The 22,046-nt window shown below is 44.0% G+C and overlaps 2 protein-coding genes across 2 annotated transcripts in view; one reads left to right on the top strand and one right to left on the bottom strand.

Annotated features, from left to right (window-relative positions):
• The window catches only part of NBAS (NBAS subunit of NRZ tethering complex), a gene marked incomplete at both ends in the record, with an annotated part of 312,243 nt that extends 310,402 nt beyond the window's left edge, over positions 1 to 1,841 (bottom strand). Inside the window, one exon of the mRNA XM_080711473.1 lies at positions 1,725 to 1,841. Within this exon, the coding sequence (XP_080567599.1) occupies positions 1,725 to 1,841 (117 nt within the window). The remainder of the gene's footprint in view (positions 1 to 1,724) is intronic.
• A 16,729-nt stretch (positions 1,842 to 18,570) lies between these two features.
• The window catches only part of DDX1 (DEAD-box helicase 1), a gene marked incomplete at both ends in the record, with an annotated part of 30,215 nt that continues 26,739 nt past the window's right edge, over positions 18,571 to 22,046 (top strand). The window contains 3 exons of the mRNA XM_080711322.1: positions 18,571 to 18,592; positions 20,625 to 20,676; positions 21,170 to 21,233. Of these exons, the coding sequence (XP_080567448.1) occupies positions 18,571 to 18,592; positions 20,625 to 20,676; positions 21,170 to 21,233 (138 nt within the window). The remainder of the gene's footprint in view (positions 18,593 to 20,624; positions 20,677 to 21,169; positions 21,234 to 22,046) is intronic.

Consider the following 22,046-nt stretch of genomic DNA (forward strand, 5'->3'; position numbering starts at 1 on the left):
GCTCAGAGGTAGAACATCCCTGGGTTCAACCCCCAGTACCACAAAATAAGAGCATGAACAAGAATAATTTCCCATGAATATAAGCTGAACACCACCGCGTAGGTTAAACACCAAGTATTTTATATGAGCAAGATGCGCTAAAGTACTGTCCAGAAAAATACAATGGACAAAAACAATGGTAAGTTGAGATAGCTATTGCTTAAAAAACACAGAAAAATCATTTCACTCAACAAAAATGAAGGAATCGTGAAGACACAGTTTGGCCTTGGGGAGAAATGTAAAGGCGAATTAGATGCTGCTGACCTCCAACAGATTATAGTGCAACTGCTGAAATTAATAGATGTAGAAATCAATATAACCAAAACAGGAAGAGAAAAAAAGGATGTGCTGCGGGGTTTCGATGCAAGCTGATTCTGTGCTTATTTTTTTTAGATCGATGTATATTGTTAAGCATTCTAAAACATTACTGCAATTAACCAGAAATTAATGAATGGAATGGAAACTTTTCCAACTAACTGGCAGCAGCAATAACTTCCTAACTATATACTCTACAAAATGTTAATTGTTCCAAGCAAACAGAAACTAAATACTTAATATATGCAGGTTTCTGTCTGTCTGAAAATACATTATTCACGACAAGCAGAAACGGCAGTGAGACGGTTAATGGAGAAAACCTGCAAACTTTGTAGAAAAATGAGCTGAAGAAAGAGTAGTTTCTCCAACAAGCAAACACTCAGAAAAGATATGGTAAGCAGAGTCCGGGTGGCTGGATTCTATAATCCTTAATAAAAGTTTTTTGTTTTTTTTTTCACCTTGGTGCGTCCTCCAATATACTGGCTGGCACATGCTGTGCACTGGATACGTATGCATTGAATAACCGTGGGTCTGTGGCTCCTGCTCTTTGCCCTGTACCTGGAAGGCCCTGCCTACGAAACAACTGATCACCCCAAAGTCCAGTTCACGAGGTACCAGTCACTAAAACCTCTTCCCTAGCAGGGGTCCCCAACATGGCCAGAAGCTCCGTTCTCTTCCCTCGCTCGCTGGTCATTCCGCTCACAGCGCTACTGTAGAGCACATTACACTGGGTCAAGACTGGAAGTCCCAGGAGAACTTATTCATCGCTGCATCCCCAGCACCTCGCACAGTATCTGGGACACGAGGGCACACGGACACGGACAACACTCGCACACGATGACTAAATGCTCCTTTATTGACGCCCAAGAACGAGCGCGATTCAGCCCTCGGGTAGGAGTAAGGAGACCCCGGGATCCGCAGCAGCTCCCAGATGTTGCAAAGACTGCGGGGTCCTGCAAAACTCTCCTTCTGCACTGAAGGCACCTGGCCAGCCCTGGCCAGCGCGCAGGACGGGGATCGCCAGAATCCATTGATAAAAGAAGGACCGTGGAGTCTCCCACGCGCCTCCCCTCCCAGGGGGGCGAGTGGTGAAAATGACCGGCGGGGAGGCGGGTGCCACTCGGCCAGAGCCCGCTGCTCAGCCTCCAGGAAACTGAGATCGGAGCACAGGGGACGCTCGAGGATGCCACCCACCCACGCCCCGCAGGGAATCCCGCGACCCCCGCCCGCGCCCCGCGCCGTTGCCAGGGCAACGGTGAAAGCCGAGCCCGCTTCCCGCCCGCGGCGCCAGCTACGTGGCTCTGGCTAGGGGCTCTGCGGCGATCGGCCCCCGCCGAGCCCGCCGATCGCCCTCGAGGAGCCCGGCTCACCTGTACTTCTGTCTCCGGAGGCCACTCGGTGTTGACCAGCAAGTCATAGAGAATCGTCTCCTCCTCGCCCTCTGCGGCGCCTGGACTCGAATCCCGGCCGGACTCCGGGGCCGCCATGGTGGCCCGGGACTGAGCGGGCCGGGCGCGCTACGGCGTCCCGCACGGGACAAGCTTCCTGGACGCGGCCGCTTCTGATTCGCTGGAAAGAGAGGGTGTGGTTCCCTGGCCTGGCCACTGAGAGAACACGTTGAATAAATTAACCCTTCTATGAATAGAGGTAGGACAATGAGCGGTGCATGTCTGGGATGGGTATGCTTTAGGTCCTGGTCTGCTCCTCGTTAATTTCTGCGTGAGATGAGCGAAGTCATTGTACTTTTCTTAAACAATCAGCTTCTATAAAACTAATGGTGAAAGACAAGTTCCCTGAGTTGCTGATGTTTAATTGGGTTTATTAAAAACCCCTGGTTTTTAAATAAAGAGACACCAAAAACATCATTCAAAACAGATTAAGTTAATGACAGCCATCAGAAGAAGGAGCTCAGAAAGACGATGAGGCCCAGAGGGTTTGTATGGGCTTCCTGGAGCAGGTGGACTTTGTCCTGGTTCTGTTGTTGTTGTTGTTGTTGTTGTTGTTGTTGTTGTTGGTTGTTGTTGTTGTTTTGTTGTTGTTGTTATTTTTATTGGTGCGTTGTAGTCATACATATTAATGGGGTACAAGATGGTGGAGGCATACATGCACACATCACTCATTTAGCCCTTCCCAGATTCTCACCCCATTCCCTCCCCTCCCTCCTTCTCATGTTTGGCTTAGTGATTGACTTTGATAGGTTTGTGAATGTACAGTCATGTACATTAAGGAATTCCCTCTTCCCCCTTCCATCCACCTCAGTTAGGTCGCCTTATTTGCTGATAGTAGTTTGAATCTCATGGAGAAAATCTGGGAAGTCTTTCTTTCTTTCCTTCTTTCTTCCTTTCCTTCCTTTCTTCCTTCTTTCTTTCTTCCTTCCTTTCTAATTGGGTGCATTGTAATTTTACATTACATTTGAGTACAGAGTGTAATTTTCTAAATACATGCACACAACTCTTGTTGCCTTCCCCAACCCCCCCCCACACACACACACACACTCACCCTGCAAGTCTTTGAGATTGGAACTGCCAATTTTGTATACATCATAGCACTATTTCTGTTATGCATACTTGATGACTGCGTCTTCCCCTCCCTTCCCAATCACCCTGGGTCACTCCCTGGAGTCTGTGCTCATCGATTTCATGTGCCCTAAAACCGAGTATCTCTCTAATTTCCACATATAAGAGAGAGGGGGGAGCTTTTCAATTAGGGAAAAATTAAGTTAGCAAAGACTGGGGCAGGAAAATAGAGTTGAGCGAAAAAAATAGGAAAATAGAGTGGGCTGGATGGAATCAAGTTGAGAAAAGATAAGGAATGAAGTAACAATGAAATGGAAGACTGGGGAACCCTGGGGAAGAAGAACCAGCCCTGTTGTTCAAATTATTTATTCATTAAGGACATCTAAGTGGAAAGCCCTGTGCTTTAAACAGAACCTGTTTTAATCTAAACAAATATATGGTATACTAGGTGTTAGCACTGAGGAGATCGAAAGGAAATAGGCAGATAGGGAAGAGGCCTCAGTAGAAAAAACTTAATTTCCTGAGGGGCAACAAATATCAGAACTTCCAAGGCTCAGATATAAGAATGACCAAAGCTTCACAAAACCAACTGTTTATTAATCAACAAACCCAGGAGACTTCACTGGAGCAAGTCTAGCACTCCTACTGAAAGGAGACCCCTCAAAGGACATACAAATACCCTATGCAAAATCTGAGAGCTGCTTCCCAGAATCCCAAACTCCAACCAACAGAAGACATGCAGACATATATATACCCCTAGCGCAGCCACCAGGACAGTTACCCACTCTGGGAACCCCTCCCCGTTGGGGAGCTTTTCTCTCTCTTGCAGGTTGCATTAGCTTTGAGAGAAGGCGAAGTGCAACTGAAGGAACGTGGCCTGGGATACACTTGGGTAGTGACCTGAAGGCCTCTGCTGGACATCAAGGACGACCGAGGCCCCTAGGGGTGACCTGCACTTCTTTTCCAGCAGATCACGTGGACCTTGGGAGAAAGTAATTTGCAATTGACGGCACTTGGCTCGGGCTACACTCGGGTAGTGACCTGAAGGCAGCTACTGGACACCAGAGTCCTGACAGCCCTAGTGGTGTTCTTCCCCTTTCCTATTCCTTTCCGGCAGATTGCGTGGACTTCGGGAAAAAAGCAGCTTGCAACTGAAGGCATTCGGCTTGGGCTACCCTCAAGTATTGTTCTGAAGGCAACTGCTGGACTTCAGAGTTCCGACAGCCCCTTCGGGATGTTCGGCCACTTTTCCCTATTCCCTGCTGCTTCCAATAAACCTTTTACTACCCTTCCTGCGGTTTGCGGGTGTCATTCTTCGCTCACCATAGACAAGAACCTGGTAAGGAAACGCCGAGTTTCTTCTCAAGAAACTCCGTTTCATCTTAAGGAAACACCGGGTTTCTTCTCAAGAACCCCCCGCCCCTGTTTCAGCACTGTCTCACATTAGAAAGAAATACAACTTCCCAAATCTCTTGAGAGAATTATTTTATCCATCAAGATATATTAGGGAGCTGGACGTGATGGCACACGCTTGTAATCCCCGCACTTCTGAGGCAGAGACAGGAGGAACACACAGGTTCAAAGCCAGCTGTGCTGGCTTAAGAGACCCTGTTTCCAAATAAAACATATAAAATAGGTCTGGGAGTGTAGCCCGGAGGTAGAAGGGTTTCCAGGAACCTCAGTACCACCACCAAAAAAAAAAAAAAAAAAAGATATATTAGGCAGTGGTACAATTAAAAGCCACTACCAGAAAGCTTCTAATGGCTCCCATTTCTCTCAAAGTCAACCTCAGCCCCCCACATCATCTACCTGCTCCCCTTAGCCTCACAACTGATCTCCTGCTCCCCAGTGACCCATTACTGCTCTGTCCTTGCTGATCTGAGAGGGCAGACATGAAAGAATGTCAAGGACTCTGCCAAGCTGCTCCCTCTGCTTGGAGTTTTTCTACCTGATAGTCACCCAGCTCTCCAAGTCTTTTTTCAAATGTCACCTTTTTTCTGGTCTTTAAGTTTGCATTCACTTTCCCCTAACTCCAGCTCTCTAGATCCTCCCCCTTGTCTGTTCTGTGTTTTTCTTTCATACACTTGGCATCCTTTAAAATGCTACGTAATTTATTTTGCCTTTTGTCCCCATTCTTTTTATTTATTTATTTATTTCTGAACTTGAGATTGAACCTAGGGACATTCTACCTCCAAACTACACCCCTAGTCCTATTTTTTTTTTTTTTTTTTTTTTTTGCGGTACTGGAGATGAAGCCTAAGGGTATTCTTCTACCTTTGAGCTACACCCCAGCCCCCCCCCACCTTTTTTTTAATTATTCTTTATTTTGAAGGATCCCACTGAGCTGCAAAGGGCCTAAGTAGCTGAGGCTGTCTGCAAACTGCGGAACTGCGATCCTCCTATCTTAGCCTCCCAAATGCTGGGATTACAAGCGTGCGCCACCACGTCTGGCAACAAACCATTTTAAAAAAGGTGAGAGCTAGGTGTGGTGGCACATGCCTGTATTCCCAGTACACCAGTGTGTACACCAATAAACTAATAGGGAAAATACTGGGATATGCTCATGTTAATCTGATGTTTTTATAAGTCTTTGGGAAGGGAAGAAAAATTTAAAAAATTATCCCCCACTTTTTCCTATCCTTACGACATAGCAAGCGCACCTCAACTGAACCAAAATATAACTCTTGTTCATTTTTGCTGATGGTCATGGATGTTCTTACTTTAGAATCAGACAAAAATTATTTAACATCTCACAAAAGGAATTATTTTGCTCCTGTTAATTTTTTCCTGGAGAGCTACCATTAACTGATAGATTCATTCGATATGCGCTCAGCTTTTTAGCTGTGATCAGCTAAAAGATCCATTAAGCTAAAAGCCATTAATGACTTGCCATTTAACCCTTTTATGCTTCTACTTATTACAGACCAAATAGATGAGTCCATCATGTGACGTTGCTTCCATTTTAAACTTGAAATTGCATAATAAAATTGAATCGGGGCACTCAAGTGCTACCAGTTAGATGTGACATACATTTGTACTTCATTAGATGGTGCGCAGATTCTTTATTAAGAGTCTAAATTTTAATCATAATAATAAAATAATATTGGGAGCAATTCAAGAAATTCTATTTCCTCTGGAGATACTGTAGAATCCCAGTCAAGCCTTCCATGAATATTGTATGACTCCCATAATATCTCTTGGCAGCCAAAATAGATATCATAAAGTCCATGCATAGTTTTAGCCAAAAAGAAATCTCCTGCCCCTTACTTAAAGCTCGTTTACTCTAATTTGCTACGCATTTGGCAGGCCACTTTCCCCTCCATTTTTCTCACTCACAAATTATATGCAACAGCAAACTGGAGAATGGGCCATACCAGAGGCACAGGCAGCGATTAATGCAAAAACCAGCAGCACGTGCCAGAGATGAACAAGAAAAGGGGTGCAAAAGCTTTGGGAAGTTATCATTTGTGGCCATAGAAGGGAGAATTGCCTTTTTGTTTTGTTTAAAAGCACAAGTGATCTGTAATAGACTCTGAGGTGCATCAAAAATAGGTCAGTGGGTAGGCTGAGGAATAAATAAATGGAGAGATAGAAAGTATTATAAAATATTAATAGACCTTAATGATGGGCACATGAGTGTTCATGATAACATTTTTTCGACTTGGCAGTAAAAACTTTCAAAAATAAAATTTTGGGAAAATGGTAAATCCACAATTTCAGAAAGCATGAATAAGAGATATGAAAGGGGGGGCCTAATGAATAATGATAGTCTTTTTTATTGTGAGGAGGATTTAAATACTAAATAACTTCATATTTTACATAAAAATATACTATTTAATGTTTAATGAAATGAAAGAATTAGAACATCTTGCAAAACATAGGATAAAATAAAAAAATAAGCCAGGCGTGATAGCGCATGCTTGTAATCCCAGCATTCAGGAGGCGGAGATTGTAGTATCGCACTTCCCAGATAGCCTCTGCTACTTAGCAAGGCCCTTCACAACTCAGTGAGACTCTGTTTCAAAAAATAAAAAAATACTAAAAATAGGACTGGGGGTGTAGCTCAGAGGTACAATGCCCCTGGGTTCTATCCCCAATGCCACAAAAAACAAGAAACTAAATAAACAAATAAATAAATAAATAAATAAATACAATTTAAGGCAGCAAAGGACAACATAAATAAGCAAATATAAAGATAGAGAGAAATTCTTCCATTGGAATAAGATGGCACAATAATCATTAAGCTAACATAACACTCATGTGTCCACATGTATATTACACACACACACACACACACACACACACACACACTTTTCTTTCAAATTTGCTTTATCTCATGGAGAATAATTTTAGAAGTTGGTCATGCATGTAATCCCAGCGTTTGGGAGACTAAAACAGAAGGATCACAGATTTGGGGTCAATCACAGCAGTTTACTAAGGCCCTCTTCAATTTAATGAGTTCCTGTTTCAAAATAAAAAAATAAAATAGGGCCAGGGATGTAGCTCAGAGTTAGAATGCTCCTGGGTTCAGTCCTCAGTAACACCCCCCACACACACACACACACGATAATTAAGTTTGGGATATAATATTTTCCCTGTTCCCTTCATTTTTAAATCATTTGTAGAAAATTCTAAGTCATTGCATCTTTAAATATTACTTCTATGCCATTCTCTTTAGACATAGGATATATTATGGTATCTCAATGGGGGCAACCTTCCTCTGGCACTTTCTATCTCTTTTTTCTATTTGATATTCACAGAAAATTCTTCAGATTTCTCATTTCCCTGCTTTGCTTTAGCTTTATCTATGTCAACCCCTCCTATCAAGTATTTAATATTATTACAAATATTTCTCCCTAGAAATACCTCTTTTGCAGTACTGGGAATAGAACCAAGGGGACTCTACCTCCGAGCTACACCCCAGCCCTATTTTTATTCTTTATTTTGAAACAGGGTCTCACTATGTGGCAGAGGACCTCACTAAATAGCTGAGGCTGGCTGCGAACCTGCAATCCTCCTAATCTCAGCCTCCCAAGTGCTGGGGTTATAAGCATGCCTCACCATGCCTGTTTGAAATACTTTGAGACAATTTCTTACTAAGTTGCCTAGGCTGGGCTTGAACTCGTGATCTTCCTGCCTCAGCCTCCCAAGTCACTGCTATTACAGGCATGTGCCACGGTGCCAGGCTCATCCATTTATATACTTTTTTATTCTTAATTTGAAATAGGGTCTCACTGAGTTGTAAAGGGCCTAAGTTCATCCATTTATTTTTAAAGCTGTAGTTTTTCTTTTATATCTTAGCTAGCACTCTTGGTTATTTGTGGGAGTCTGTCAGGATGACCCATCTGATAAATTACCTGAAAAGAAACACTCTACACCTAGCAGAGGGAAACAGAGAGGGGGAAGGCTTTCTACTCAAAGTTGCCATTAACAGCTATTCCGCTCAGAGACGGCCCAGACCAGCCAGTAGATCTACAATGGCTCCAAAGAGAGGATTGGCAGGGTCCAGAAAGAAGGAACTTTTTTGCCAACATGTACCAGATACTTCTGAGACTCCCCAGCAAAATCTGGAAGGGAATTTTACAAATGACCAATGGTCATGTATCACCAACTGGGAGCAATACCAGTGAAATCAACTATTTTATACAAAATTAGCCAGGTTCCTCTAAGCACTCTTCTTGGCTATAAATACTACACTAAGCACAAATGATTCCTATCCACTGACTGTCCCTCTCCTCATTTAAAGACTTAAATGAACATTAATAATGACCCACAGCTCTAGCCCATCCCCAAGATAAGACTATCTCCCTGGAAGCATCTTCATGGTAAAGCTCAAGTTGGATAATCCCCGCGCTTGGGAGACAGAGACAGGAGGATCGTGCAGGTTCGAAGCCAGCCTTGCTGGCTTAAGAGACCCTGTTTCCAAATTTAAAAATATATAAAAAATAGATCTGGGAGTGTAGCCCAGAGGTAGAAGGTTTCCAGGGACCTCAGTACCACCAAAAAAAAAAAAAAAAAAAAACCCTCTGGAATAATCCTGATCCCCTTTCATTTGAGAGAGTCACTGGTATAAACAATTCAATGTAAATGTGCAGCCCAAATTTCTTTCAAACTAGAGGATAGCTCATAAAATATATTCTGTCTGCTTTCGTCATATTAGACTAGGCATCATATATGAAAATTGGGAGTAGGGTTGGGATCAGTGACATACCCAGAATGAGAATTCTGTCCATTTGTAATCATGAAAATAGACTGGGAGTCTAGACCAAAGACTTCAAGTATTCCAGTTTTTCCCTCATAGGGGGGAAATACAGCACACGGCAATTACATCTCCTCCTCCCAAATCTGGACCTGTACATGAAAGCAATTCTGAGCTCAGGCTTTTAGGCCTAACAACGTCAGTTTCCTCCCTCTTGGATCCCTGAAGAGGCCACTGTGCTGGGAACAGGCCCCAAGGGAGAGGAGCCACACAGGGTGCTCCAGGCTCCACACACCCATCTCCAGCAGGAGCGTTTTGTCTCAGCTGAAAAACTTAAGTGGTCTTGAAAGCAAAGTGTGTCTTATCCCTATCTGGATTCACAACACGCCCACAGGCCCTATTCCATAGAAGGCACTCAGTAAGTTTTGTTAGGTGAATTGTAAGTACAAGATAACAGCGAAGGTGTCTAAGATACCTACTCAAAGTGCCTAATAGCACCTTGTTTACTCTCAGGCCTCAATATATGTTTCTATTTCTTCCTAAGACAGTGGTTGTTTCCAAGCTAGCAGACTTAGTATATTCACTAGTGGCAGGTTGCATTTTCCAATGATAACCATGCACTCTGTATTGGTGTTTAACATATGATGCTCTTACCCACAGCCGCAATTCACAGGTCTGGAAATCAATGATGGTTCTAGGTGTGGCACTGTTAGCTCTGCTCACCCATGTAGTAAAGCTATTGCTTCCTGCCCTCACAGCTTTATGCTCTGCTAGCCTAGAAGTCTTGATTTCAAAGGGAGAAATGCTTCCACCAAGAGACACAACAATGATCCTATTGAGTGGGAAATTAGGACTGCCACCTGGTCACATTGGGCTCCTCAGGTTTCTGAACCAACAGGCAAAGAAGGAGGCTATTATGCTAGCCAGGGTGGCTGATCCGAACTCCCAGAGGAAACTGGAATGCTATTCCACAGTGCAAGTGGGGAAGGGAATGTCGAGAATGTCTGCCCTTGAAACCACGCCCACCTTTGTTACTGTCGCAATTAATAGATCCAGGAAGAGATGACATTGCTGGACTTCTGCAGATTGATCATCCGAAGCCTGGGATGTTCACCTTTGCAATACAACCATCATGTTATGCAAAAGCCCAGGACACAGGAGATGTCATGGCTGGCAACCCAGCTAAGGTCTTTTCAACATGAGCATCAACTGTGTTGTGTGAATGACCGAATCTTTGGATTCCAGCTCCTAGACTTAGATTTGTTCAGTGGAAGGAAGTGCTGGACATTGTGGAACAGAGATAAGTCCTCACACCTGTGCCCTGCCCAGGTTCCTCACCCACAATATCTATCAGCAAAATAAATGGATGTTTTAAACCACATCTTCTCGTTGTGGGTCCTTTAAACCCACAATACCTTGGGGTCATTTATTATGCAGCCATAGTCCCAAGGATATCACCATTCCAAGTGATACTCAAAGGAGCCTTTGCAAATTCCCATTCTCTTAGTATCAAAACATCATAGGCAGTATAAGTTTCCACATTCAGTTATCATCTCGAGGCATTTTGAAGCATCTTGACCATTCTTTTAATTATCCCCTCTCCTTTTAATATAGCAAGTTGTTGCATTTCAGCTGGTTAATAAGAAAGCCTGTGATCAGTGTCACGGGCAGAAAGGAGGTGGAGTAAATGAGGAGACTGGGCAGGAGGCTGAGAAAACAAGCTTTAGCTCTGTGTGGGTGCAGAATGACTGTTGAACGCAAGTGATGGAAGTTGAAGATCCTGGCAGATTCTCTGCCATTGTATTGAGAACATTTGCAGGTGGCACCGTTTGTTCTTAAGCATTCACCACCTCCAGGCCATGTTCTGTTGCTCAGACTCCAAGCTCAGCACTGTATCCCCAAGAGGCATCAGCATCACTCAGGTTGCTGAAGAGCACTCACAATGACAGGTATGGGAGAGAGAGACTGCCAAGCCTGCCGGCCAGTCTGCACCCACTCATAAATTGCATCTCTGCCTGGCTCCCTTATAATGAGACCGATAGTTAGTGAGATCTCTTTTTCTGTTTTACAGTCCCTCTGAAACTGCTCCCAGCCTCCCTTTGTCTCCCTCCCTCCATATATCTGGAGTGAAGGACTTTATGGCCACTTCTTCAGGGGATACAGGGTTATAGATCTCTAGATTTATGTCTGTTTGCCAGGCCCCCTCTGGTCCCTGCACCAGGAGGTGAATGCCAGGCCAGCAAGAGTAGTGTTGCATTCTAATAGATCTGGACTGGTTTCTGACAGCTTATTTTGACAAAAGCATAAAATTCAGTTGATTGTTGTTCAGCTCAGAAGCTGTAGGAAGTACAGAGAGAGCAAGAAGATATTTAAACATGAGCCTCTCCATCTCCAAATTGCTCTTTAAGTCAAGTAACTTGCGAAAAGCAGTGAAAGCCAAACCAATAAATTTAATGATGAAAATGTCTGGTCTAGAAGACGCAAGATCTATCCCAGAGGATGCTGTGTGAACGTACTTGTTCCTAAAACTGAAGAATCACTGCTTGCTACATGCTCAAAATAGGGGGGTTAGTAGGGAAGCGGGGGCACGTGGTACCCGGCCTCTGAGATGGTTCCCTGAAGGATTCTTGTCTCCTGGTATTCGCACCACCGTGTGTACAGTCTTTTTCCTTGTTGAATCGGCTGGGTAACCAATGAAAGCTTGCAGAAGGCACTGTGTGACTTTGATAGTTGTGCCATACCATGAAGATAATCACTCATTCTGCCTTGGCCTCTAGGATTGCACGCTTTGACAGGGAATGGTGGGTGAGGTGCCAACAGACACATGGTGTCAGTACCGAAGTAGTCCAGGTCAAGACAGATATGGAGAACAGAGGACTTCTGCTAACTGCCTGCACAGTCCTGTGAATGCTCTACCCTTTTTTTTTTTTTTTTTTTTTCCTGGGGATGGAACCCAGGGGCATTCTACCTCTGAGTTACACTTCCAACCCTATTTTTTATTCTTTATTTTGAAACGGGGTCTCACTGAGTTGCAAAGGGCCTCGCTAAGTAGCTGAGGCTGTCTGTGAACTGTGATCCTCCTGTCTCAGCTTCCCCAATGCAGGGACTACAAGCGTGTGCCACCATGCCCGGCTTATGCCCTCCTTTTTTTTTTTTTTGGTGATGGTACTGGGGTTCCTGGAAGCCCTTCTACCTCCGGGCTACACTCCCAGACATATTTTATTTTTGCAAACAGGGTCTCTTAAGCCAGCACAGCTGGCTTCAAACCTGCGCAATCCTCCTGTCTCTGCCTCCCAAGCGTGGGGATTACAAGTGTGTGCCACCACTCCCAGCAATGCCCTTCTTTTTAAAGCTGATCTTCCAGTCCTGGCCAAACCTTTGGATGGCTTCAGTTCCCACCATTACAGTTTGATTACCACTGTAAAAGGGACTCAGAGTAGGAATGCCCAGCTAGGATGCCCAGCTAGGATGCTCCTCAATTCCTTTTCTTTGGAAGCTTTGAATGGTAATAAACGTTTGTTTTTAAGTATCTAGATTCAGGGCAACTTGTTTGGACTTATATTCAAAGTTATGTCCTCCAATGCATATAGCATATTTCATCTTTATTTTTGGTTGTGAAGGTGAAAGATACATTGCATAACATTCATAACGTGAGTGTTTCATTTTCTTTCTATATTTCTCAGAAATGTGTTGTGCTCCAAGAGAAATTTTTAAGTAGTTTAACTAAGGTGAGGCACTCCAGGCCATACAATGGTTAGTGGTAGACAGACAAACGCTGGTCACTTGGTTGCCATCATCAAGAGTCCAGTTTCCTTCTGTGTTGAAATCCTTAGCATGAAGCTTTTATCCACATGGCTTATTTCTGCCTTTCAAGGAGGAAGAGGAGTACTTTCTGGTCAGATCTTTCACATTTAAAGAGCATTCCTGGAAATACCAACCTGGGACTGCCTAATTGGAGTCGCTAGGATGACCTGGGTCTCTATCTCACTGAAAAGGAGTCTGGAAAAGTTATTTCTTCTTATTCTTCCAAATCTTAATAATAAAAAATTAATGCCAGGTATCGTGCTGAATGCCTGAAATCTCAATACTTAGGAGCCCGAGACAGGAAGATGGCAGGTTTGAAGTAAGCTTCAGTGTTAGGATAAGCAGCCCAGTCACACCAAAGATGGCGCCTCTCCGGCTTCCCTTCTGGATTGTGCTGGCTACCTCATAGCCCATCAAAGGGGGCCACGGGATGCCCAACAAGCAGTCCCCTGATAACACACTCACTGGGGCATATATGAGCCACCCAATCAGTAAACGTCCCGCACTTCATGCGATCTTCTGCTGTGAGCGGAAGCCCCCTCCTATTTTCAAAAAATCCCCCGCTGCTGATATGAAAGGGATCTGGGCTGTCTTAATAAAGCTTTTGCTTGCTTGCTTACTTGCTTGCTTATCTCCGACGGCTGGCCTTGGGTTTTTTCTGCGCCGGACTTTCACTTTCATTCAGCAATTGAGTGAGATTCTCAACAACTTAGTAAGATCTTATTTCAAAATAAAACAGGGGGGCCTGGGAATGTAGCGTGAAGGTAGAAACTTCCTGAGATCTATCACCAGAACCATCATTCCCTCCAAAAAAGAAAGAAAGAAAGAAAGAAAGAGAGAGAGAGAGAAAGAAAGAAAGAGGGAGAAAGAAAGAGAGAGAGAAAGAGAGAGAAAGAAAGAGAGAAAGAAAGAAAGAGGAAGAAATAAAGAAAGAAAAAGAGAGAGAGAGAAAGAAAGAAAGAAAGAGAGAAAGAAAGAAAGAAAGAAAGAAAGAAAGAAAGAAAGAAAGAAAGAAAGAAAGGAAAGGGAAAAGGGAAAGGAGACAACTATGAACATATCCCTTCAATATTCAAATATTGCTGCTGTGATGAAATTAAGAGGTAGGGCATTTAAAAAGTGATTAGTCTGGAAGGCTTCTGTGACATGGCTGGGATTAAAGTCCTCCGTTTCCTGCAGCACTCTGTCTTTTACACTCTCGCTTCCGCCTTGTGAGGACACAGAGTTCCCGAGGAGGATGTAACATTCTTTAGAGAATGCATTCCAAGTACCATCTTGGAAGCAATGACTAGACCCTTTAGACAACAATTATACCTTGATCTTGGGCTCTCCCATCTCCAGAACTATGAAAAGTGCATTTCCCCTCTTTATTAGTTATCCAGGTTCAGGTATTCTATTAGAGCAGCACAAATGGACTAAGGCATAGATGTAGATCGTGGGTGACTTTTGGATGGTTCAGTCTAGGGTCATTCACAAAGGCCATCCCCTGTGCACCGTCCTGGGCAACTGGAAGACACTGATCTTTGGCCTGGCTTTGCAAACCATCCATTGTCTAGTGAGGTGTATTCAGTTTACTTGAAACTACATAGTATGATCTCTCTGATGCATGGCTATTATAATAAAAATTCTATTATAACATGACTACTGGCCTCCAAGAGACCCAATTACCAAAACTCTGAATAAGTAAATGTTGGGGGGGAAATCCAGGGTATAAGTTTTAAAAGTCAAGTCCAATATCTTCCCTTGTTTAGCTGCAGTTTGGTGCCAGCCAGTAGTGGCTGTCCTCTCACCTAACTTTGGGTCTCTGAAACCAGGCAGAGGTTCCAGAAATCTCTAGTAGAAGGTACACATTTAATCAGCCTGTTCTGGGGAGACTGGACCAGCAAAATACTGAACTGAAGGGGGGCACTCAACTTTTATTTTTTGGTTTGGTGAAGAGATTGCCTGATATTGCTCTAACTGGCCCTAACTTATCTGCCAAAAGGAGCTAACCACATTATATTTCAATTCACATTACTAAGGGTATTATCACACATTTATAATTATAATTTTTTGTGGCACTGAGGATTTAGTCCAGAGGCATTCCACCTCTGAGTTATACCTCCAGGCCTTTTTACTTTTAGTTTTAAAAGAGTGTCTTGTTAGTTTGTAGAGTCTTGCTAAGTTGCTGAGGCTGTTCTTGACCCTGCAACCCTCCTGTTTCAACCTCCCAAGTATTGGAATGATAGTGAATGATCCCGCACCAGCAAATATTTATAATTATTAAAGAAGCATATTACTTTTGGGGGGGTTGGTGCTGGGGGTGGAACCCAGAGGCTTTCTACATCTGAGCTATACTCCCAAACCCATTTTATATTTTATTTGGAAACAGGGTCTCACTAAGTTCCTGAGAGCCTCACTAAGTAGCTGAGGCTGGCTTCAAACCTGTGTGATCCTCCTGTCTCAGCCTCCCAAGCGCGGAGATTACAAGCGTGCGCCACCATGCCCGGCTTTAAAGAAGCATATTAAATGAGCTGAACTTGACAGCACAAGCAGAAAATATTATTGATTACTTTCAAATTGTTTCTATGGTTATTTCTTTTCCTGACCTAAAGAAAGTCTTAAACATCTAGAACTTTCCTGATCACTCTCAGCTAACAAAACATTGCCTGATTACAACCATCAGAACTCCAGACTCAATTCTGTAAACTATCAGGTCGGGTATACTCAAGATTCACAACCTTAACCAAGATAGAGCTTCTCCCTTTCCGACTTGGCCAGTTCCAGGTCAGAGGCTGCAGTGCTGTGGAGGGTGTAGTCAGTGATCTCTGCTTTTCTCTCTCCCATCAGCAGTTGTTTCTGATCCCTGGGGAGGTATAAAGTCTAGCCGGCTTCCTCGGGCTGTTGTCCTGGTGATATGATTCTGCTATACTCTTGCGGTCATGTTCAAGGCTGATTCTTTGCCTCAAAAGGCACATTGTGTGTGTGTGTGTGTGTGTGTGTGTGTGTGTGTGTGTGTGTGTTAGATATTCTCTCAATCAAGACTCACACGAGGCAGGCAGTATCTCTGCTCCAGCTGGATGGTACAGAAAAGACAAGGTCCTTGGGGGGGTCTATCTGACGAATCATTTGGTTTTTCCCAGGCAGCTCTTTTATACACATTCCATTTGAAGGAAGCTTCAAGTTCACTCTTATGTTTACTTAGCCCTGGGGGAAAAAGTCACAGGTTTCCCTTACCATAGTTGGAAGTGACGTTTGCCCCCACAACAGCATTCTCAGTCTCTCTCTCCAACTTTCTTTGCCTTTTTTTTTTTTTTTTTTTTTTTTTTTTTTGCGGTACTGGGGATGGAACCCACGGCCATTCTACCTCCAAGCTACATCCCCGGCCCTATTTTTTAGTCTTTTTTATTTTTTGAGACAGGGTCTCACTGGGTTGCAAAGGGCCTCACTAAGTAGCTGAGGCTGTCTGCAAACACTGATCTCTTGTCTCTGTCTCCCGAATGCTGGGATTACAAGCATGCACAACCACACCCGGCCCTCAAACTCTTCTGACTAGTTTTTCTAGAACATCCCTGGAAATTCTCTTCTCTCTTGAGAAAGGGGAAATGTGGCAGCCTCTCAAAACTTTTGACTTGCATCTTCAATATTTTCATATGGTTAGGGTGAATTTCCGGTTTAGATTGTCTAAAGGCACAAACAACAGATCTCAGAATTCACTTTGGCAAGTCTGGCATAACATGAAGTCTTGAACCTCTCTTTGGAACATGGATATACTTGGTACCCATTCAGAATTGCTATGGTGTATAGCTCCTAGGGGTGTCACATATAAACTATACAAGAATATAGAATATGATGATAGTGGTGTCCCCTGGAGGTGTGAAGCTGTGGGTACACCTGAAGGAATACTGTCCTTGGTCTTTGGAGCTCCAAATTAATGGTAATAATACAAATGACACTTTGGTTATGACCACATGCTCTGCACTGTTCTGTTTTATTTAATCTTACTATCAGTCCTATGGGATAGATACTATCTATTTATACGAGCAAAATGAAGTCTGGGGAAGTTTCATGGCTTGTTCAAAATTGCACAGCTAGCATGTGGTGGTGCTAGAATTCAAACCTCAGAAATATGGCTCTCAAATCTGTACTTTTTTTTGAGGTACTGGGGTTGGAACCCAGGGCCATTCTACCTCCAAGCTGCACCCCAAGCCCTATTTTTATTATTCTTTATTTTGAAGCAGGGTCTCACTGAGTTGTAAAGGGGCTCACTAAGTAGCTGAGGCTGTCAGCGATCTTCCGGTCTCAGCCTCCCAAATGCTGGAATTACAAGTGTGCACTACCATGCGCAGCTCAAATCTTCTAACCTGTCTTGCCCAGCTTCTAATGCTGTCTTGCCTGTGGATTTGTTTCACTTTTCTCCATGACATTCTGGGGCCAGCTACAGAGAACGCAGAAGGGCCTAGAGTTAGGCAGCTGTGGCCCAGATCCCAGGTTGCCATTTAGTGACTCTGTGGGGTTAGATCTGTGGGATCTAAAGATCTAAAGATCCTACCACCTACCTGAAAGAGTGAGTGGTGGGAGGATCAATCTTTCCTTTACTTTCCTCATCTTCCTGCAAAGGGAAAGGAGCCAAAACTGCCTGGAAGTCAACCCTGCAATTTTCAAAGCTGCACCGAACACGGTTGAAGAAAAGGAGGAAGGCCTATATCACTACTTGACTCCATACAAATAACTAATAAATATCTATTAAATAAGTATTTAATAAATATCCATGGACTTACTAGTCTTCATTCCCTGGGCAATAAATTCAGTCCATTCTCTACAAATCATTCCAAGCCACACGGCCCAGCTTATCCTTGTGAGTCAGAGGGACTGAGTCAGGAAGCCAAGAGGGCAGCTTTGGGGGAACGACCAGCCTGGGCCCATCATTTGACCCCATTTATTAAACATCTGCTTCTTTATCTCTAGAAAAGTGATCCTGCTGAAATATAAGAGTGTTTTAAATAAATGGTCACTGTTAGGACGGCTAATAATGACCTGCCCCGACTACTCAGTGAAGGCATGGTACAGCAGCACCGGGTCTGCATTGTGGAGACAGGGGGCAGGCGAGTGCCCAGCTGCCCGGGCCGGCCTTTTCTGCCACCGGAACCATTCTTCCGGGGTCGAGTTTCTATCCGGACTTGAACGCCGAGGGCCCAGGCCGGAAGCGCGCGCTGCGGTACCCGCGGCGTGTCAGTAGGAAGAGGGAGAGCTTGCGAGCGGAGCCCAGGGCGAAGATGGCGGCCTTCTCCGGTGCGTTAGTGGAAGCTGGGGGTGATGTGGGCATCCCGTCGCACCCCTTGCCCCTGCGGCGGCGGGCGGGGACCTTTGGGGCGACCGGAGACAGGAGGAGGGCGCTGTCGGCCGCAGCCCCCTGGGCCCGGCGCTGCGGAGGCCTGGAGGCGGGGAGGCCCGGAGGCTGAGTCCGCGGGCTCGGGTCCTGGGAGGGCCGGGGCGGTGCTGCCCCAGCGCACCCCGGAGCTGCTTTCCCTTTTCCCCGTGCCATCTCGGCCCTCCTGCGGGGCAGCCGAAAGGGGACGGGGCGGCGCGCCTGCTGCTCTCGCACGCCTGGGCTCGTCTCGGACGTGGCCGTGGCCCTTGGAAACCTTTCCCTGCCCGCAGCCTCACTGGCTTTGGCCAGGCCGAGAAGTATCAGGGCAGGAGACGGGGTCATTTGGGAAAATGACAACCTTGCCTCTGTCCGGTTTTTGCAGGCCCTTCCCCAAAGAAAAAGGCCCAAGCATAAAGCTGTTCTTTACTTGTTAAACGCATTGTTTCATTATTAACATTAAATATCGAAGCTCAGTGGGAAAGCATTCTCACTCATGTACACAGTTCCAACATAAGTTCTGAACATTGTTATGTATTTGCCGTATCCTTATTTATTTCAAGCAGGATTTGAGATGTGGTTTATCAAAGCCAGGAGGTGACACCCCCCTCTTCCTTTTTCTTTTATTTGCGGTACTGGGGATAAAACCCCTGTGCACACTCTACCACTGGGCTACATCCTCAGCCCTTTTAATTTTTTAAAGTTAATTAATTATCATTATTTGTGATAGTGGAGATTGATCCCAGGGCTCTCTACTATTGAGCTACACCCCTTGCCCTTTCTATTTTTTATTTTGTGATTGTAGGTCTGAGCTGGATGTAGTGGTGCACGCTTGTAATCCCAGTACTTGGGAGGCTGAGACAGGAGGATCACAAGTTCACAGCCTCAGCTGCCAAGAGATACCATCTTTTTATGGATTTTCCTGGGGAGATTTAAAGTTATGAGTCTTCCTTTTTGTAAATAATGATTCTGCTAACCTGATGAAAAGAAAAGATACTTTTGTAAAGGATATACATTCCTTCTCTCTCTCTCTCTCTCTCTCTCTCTCTCTCTCTCTCTCTCTCTCTCTCTCTCTCTCTCTCTCTCTCTCTCTGCCCCCTCCCCTAGCTCTATTTGAAACAGGGTAAAGCTGGCTTGCTGAAGCTGGCCTCAAACCTGTGAACTCCCTCTCTCAGCCTCCCAAGTACTGAGATTACACGCATGTGCCACCATACCTGGTTCTAAAGAATAAATTTATTTTATAGATTACTGTTATGCCTTTTTACAAATTGACAAGAATCACAAGATTTCAAAATTGGCTGTTGATTATTTCTGAGACTGGGTAATATGTTCATTTTTAGTAGGAATATATACTTTTGTAATAATGATGGTAATAAAAGCTGCATTTTATAAACATAGACTTAAAAATCACTTCTTTGGAAGAGAAATTTAAATAATCCAACTAACTTCATGTGTGGCAAGCCTCTGTAGTTCATTTGAGAAATGATAAAATGACAAAGCTTAGTTGGGAAAAGCCCAATCTATTCCTTTAAGACTGGCCCTGACACAGAAGTATGTAGATACATGCATAATTAAGAACAGAGCAGGTCTGAGCTGGATGTAGTGGTGCACGCTTGTAATCCCAGTACTTGGGAGGCTGAGACAGGAGGATCACAAGTTCACAGCCTCAGCTGCCAAGAGAGACCATCTGCAACTTAGACCCCGTTTCAGAATTAAAGGATAAAATGTAGGGCTGGGGGTATAGCTTAAAGGTAGACTGCCCCTGGGCTCAATCCCTAGTACTGCAAAAAAAAAAAAAAAACAAAAAAACAAAAAAACAGAGTAGGTATTCAGTTGGCTTTCTCAGTGCCCAATGTTTCACCACTGGCCCCTCCCTCTTCTATTAGCTAGAATTTTGATTATGGCTGCCAGTCAAGATGGGCTGTTCATTTTTCTCAGATCCTTGAGGGTATTCATTTGGTAATAGGAAGCCAGTGTAGGTAACTACCACATTATCACTACGTGAAACGATTGCAGTATGGGTCTGGAACCCTGTCTGTCAGGCTTTCACTGGTCCTGTTGGGGGTAAACAAGCACTGGTGGCTGCTCTGTATGAAGCGACAGCTGTGCCAGATGCATTATGTTCTTACCTCTAATCTTCCTGCATCTCCATAAGTAAGTAATATAACCCTCATTTTGCATGAAGAAAATGGATTTGTAGCCATGCCTAAGGTCACTTTGCTAGTAACAGCGCTTGATTTGCTCTCAAGTCTGAGTTCAAAGCACAAGACTCAGCATTGCCATACTCAGTAGGTCTCATGTAACTGAACCAAGCTTGGATGCCTTTCCCTAGTTCTGTGAAAGTAACTTTAATCAGATTTATGGTGCGTTTAGAATATGTAGTTTTTAAAATTATTTTTACTTTCAGAAATGGGTGTTATGCCTGAAATTGCACAAGCTGTGGAAGAGATGGATTGGCTGTAAGTACATAGAACTTAAGTGTAGTAGTGGCAAGGATGTTTTATAATTTAAACAAACAATATTTAGTCTCATTGGGAATGTGATCTTCACTTTTTCTGGTGACTCTTTAAATTACGGTATGCTTCCTTTTTACCTTTGACCCATTTCTTTTCTATTCTTTGTGTGTGTATGAGGTTGGGGAGTACTGGGGATTGAATCCAGGGCTGTTCTACCTTTGAACTACACCTGCACCCCTATTTTATTTTTTATTTCGAAACAGTCTTACTAAGTTACTACATGTTACTGCCCTCGAACCTGTAATCGTCTTGTCTCAGTGTCCCAAGTACTGGGCATGTGCCACCATGCCCAGCAACTTTGACCTATTTCTAGTTGAAAAAAATTTGGTTATATTAACCAAATAAAATTCTCTTGTAGGTTTATAATTTAACATGACTTAACTAGCTCAGGTGATTTTCTTTTAGAAACTAAAATTCTTTAACTATGATTCTTTAGTCTCCCAACTGATATCCAGGCTGAATCTATCCCGTTGATCCTGGGAGGAGGTGATGTACTGATGGTATGTTTAAATCTGTTGAGGGGATGGGAGCTGGGGTACACAGTTCTGGAGAGAGGCGTGTGTGTGTGTGTGCGCGTGCACGCACATACATGTGTCCCACTTTAAGAACTCCACAGGCATAAAAATGATATCTTTAAAATGAGTTTTATTCACCAACATTTACGACATATATATCATACTCAGAGTATTAGGTAGAAACCGTTGGGACATAAAAGTGAAGAAGATGGCCTTAAGAAGGTTAAACCAAGTAAGGTGGTCAGATATGTGCAGAAATAAATGTCATAAAAGAGAGCGGGGGGGGGGGGCAGCTGCACAGGAGACGCAAAGTAATCCCGGGTCCAAGTGGGAGACCTCCTCTGCTTGGCTTGAGAGGTCCTAAGGGACCGTGTGGAGGAAGGGAAGATGAAAGGGATGCTGTCTAGGTATAGAGAGCATCAACAGAGTAAATAGGAGGGGGCAGGACATGCCCCTGGAGCAGTCCAGGTAGCTGGTAGCATGAGTACATAAGCCTGCGTGGGAGACTTGACCTGTGATGAGATGAGAAATATGTAGCCCAAATGATCGGGCACTTTTAGGTATTTTGTTAAAGCATTTGGGCAGTGTAAGAAATTAAGTAGATGTGTTACAGGTTAGAATTGTGTTTTTTTCAAGTCCAATTTGATAGCAGATTATAGTAGAGCTCTGTGGGGTTAGATACCTTAGGATATTGTTACAATAATCTATATAGAACAGTGAGGTTTATTCAGTTTGTATGGTAACAATGGGAACCTAAAGGAAAGAGCAGATTCCTAAAGAATTGGGAGAGATGCCAAG

Source organism: Muscardinus avellanarius (genome assembly GCF_963383645.1).
Source record: "Muscardinus avellanarius genome assembly, chromosome: 15".
Taxonomy (NCBI): domain Eukaryota; kingdom Metazoa; phylum Chordata; class Mammalia; order Rodentia; family Gliridae; genus Muscardinus; species Muscardinus avellanarius.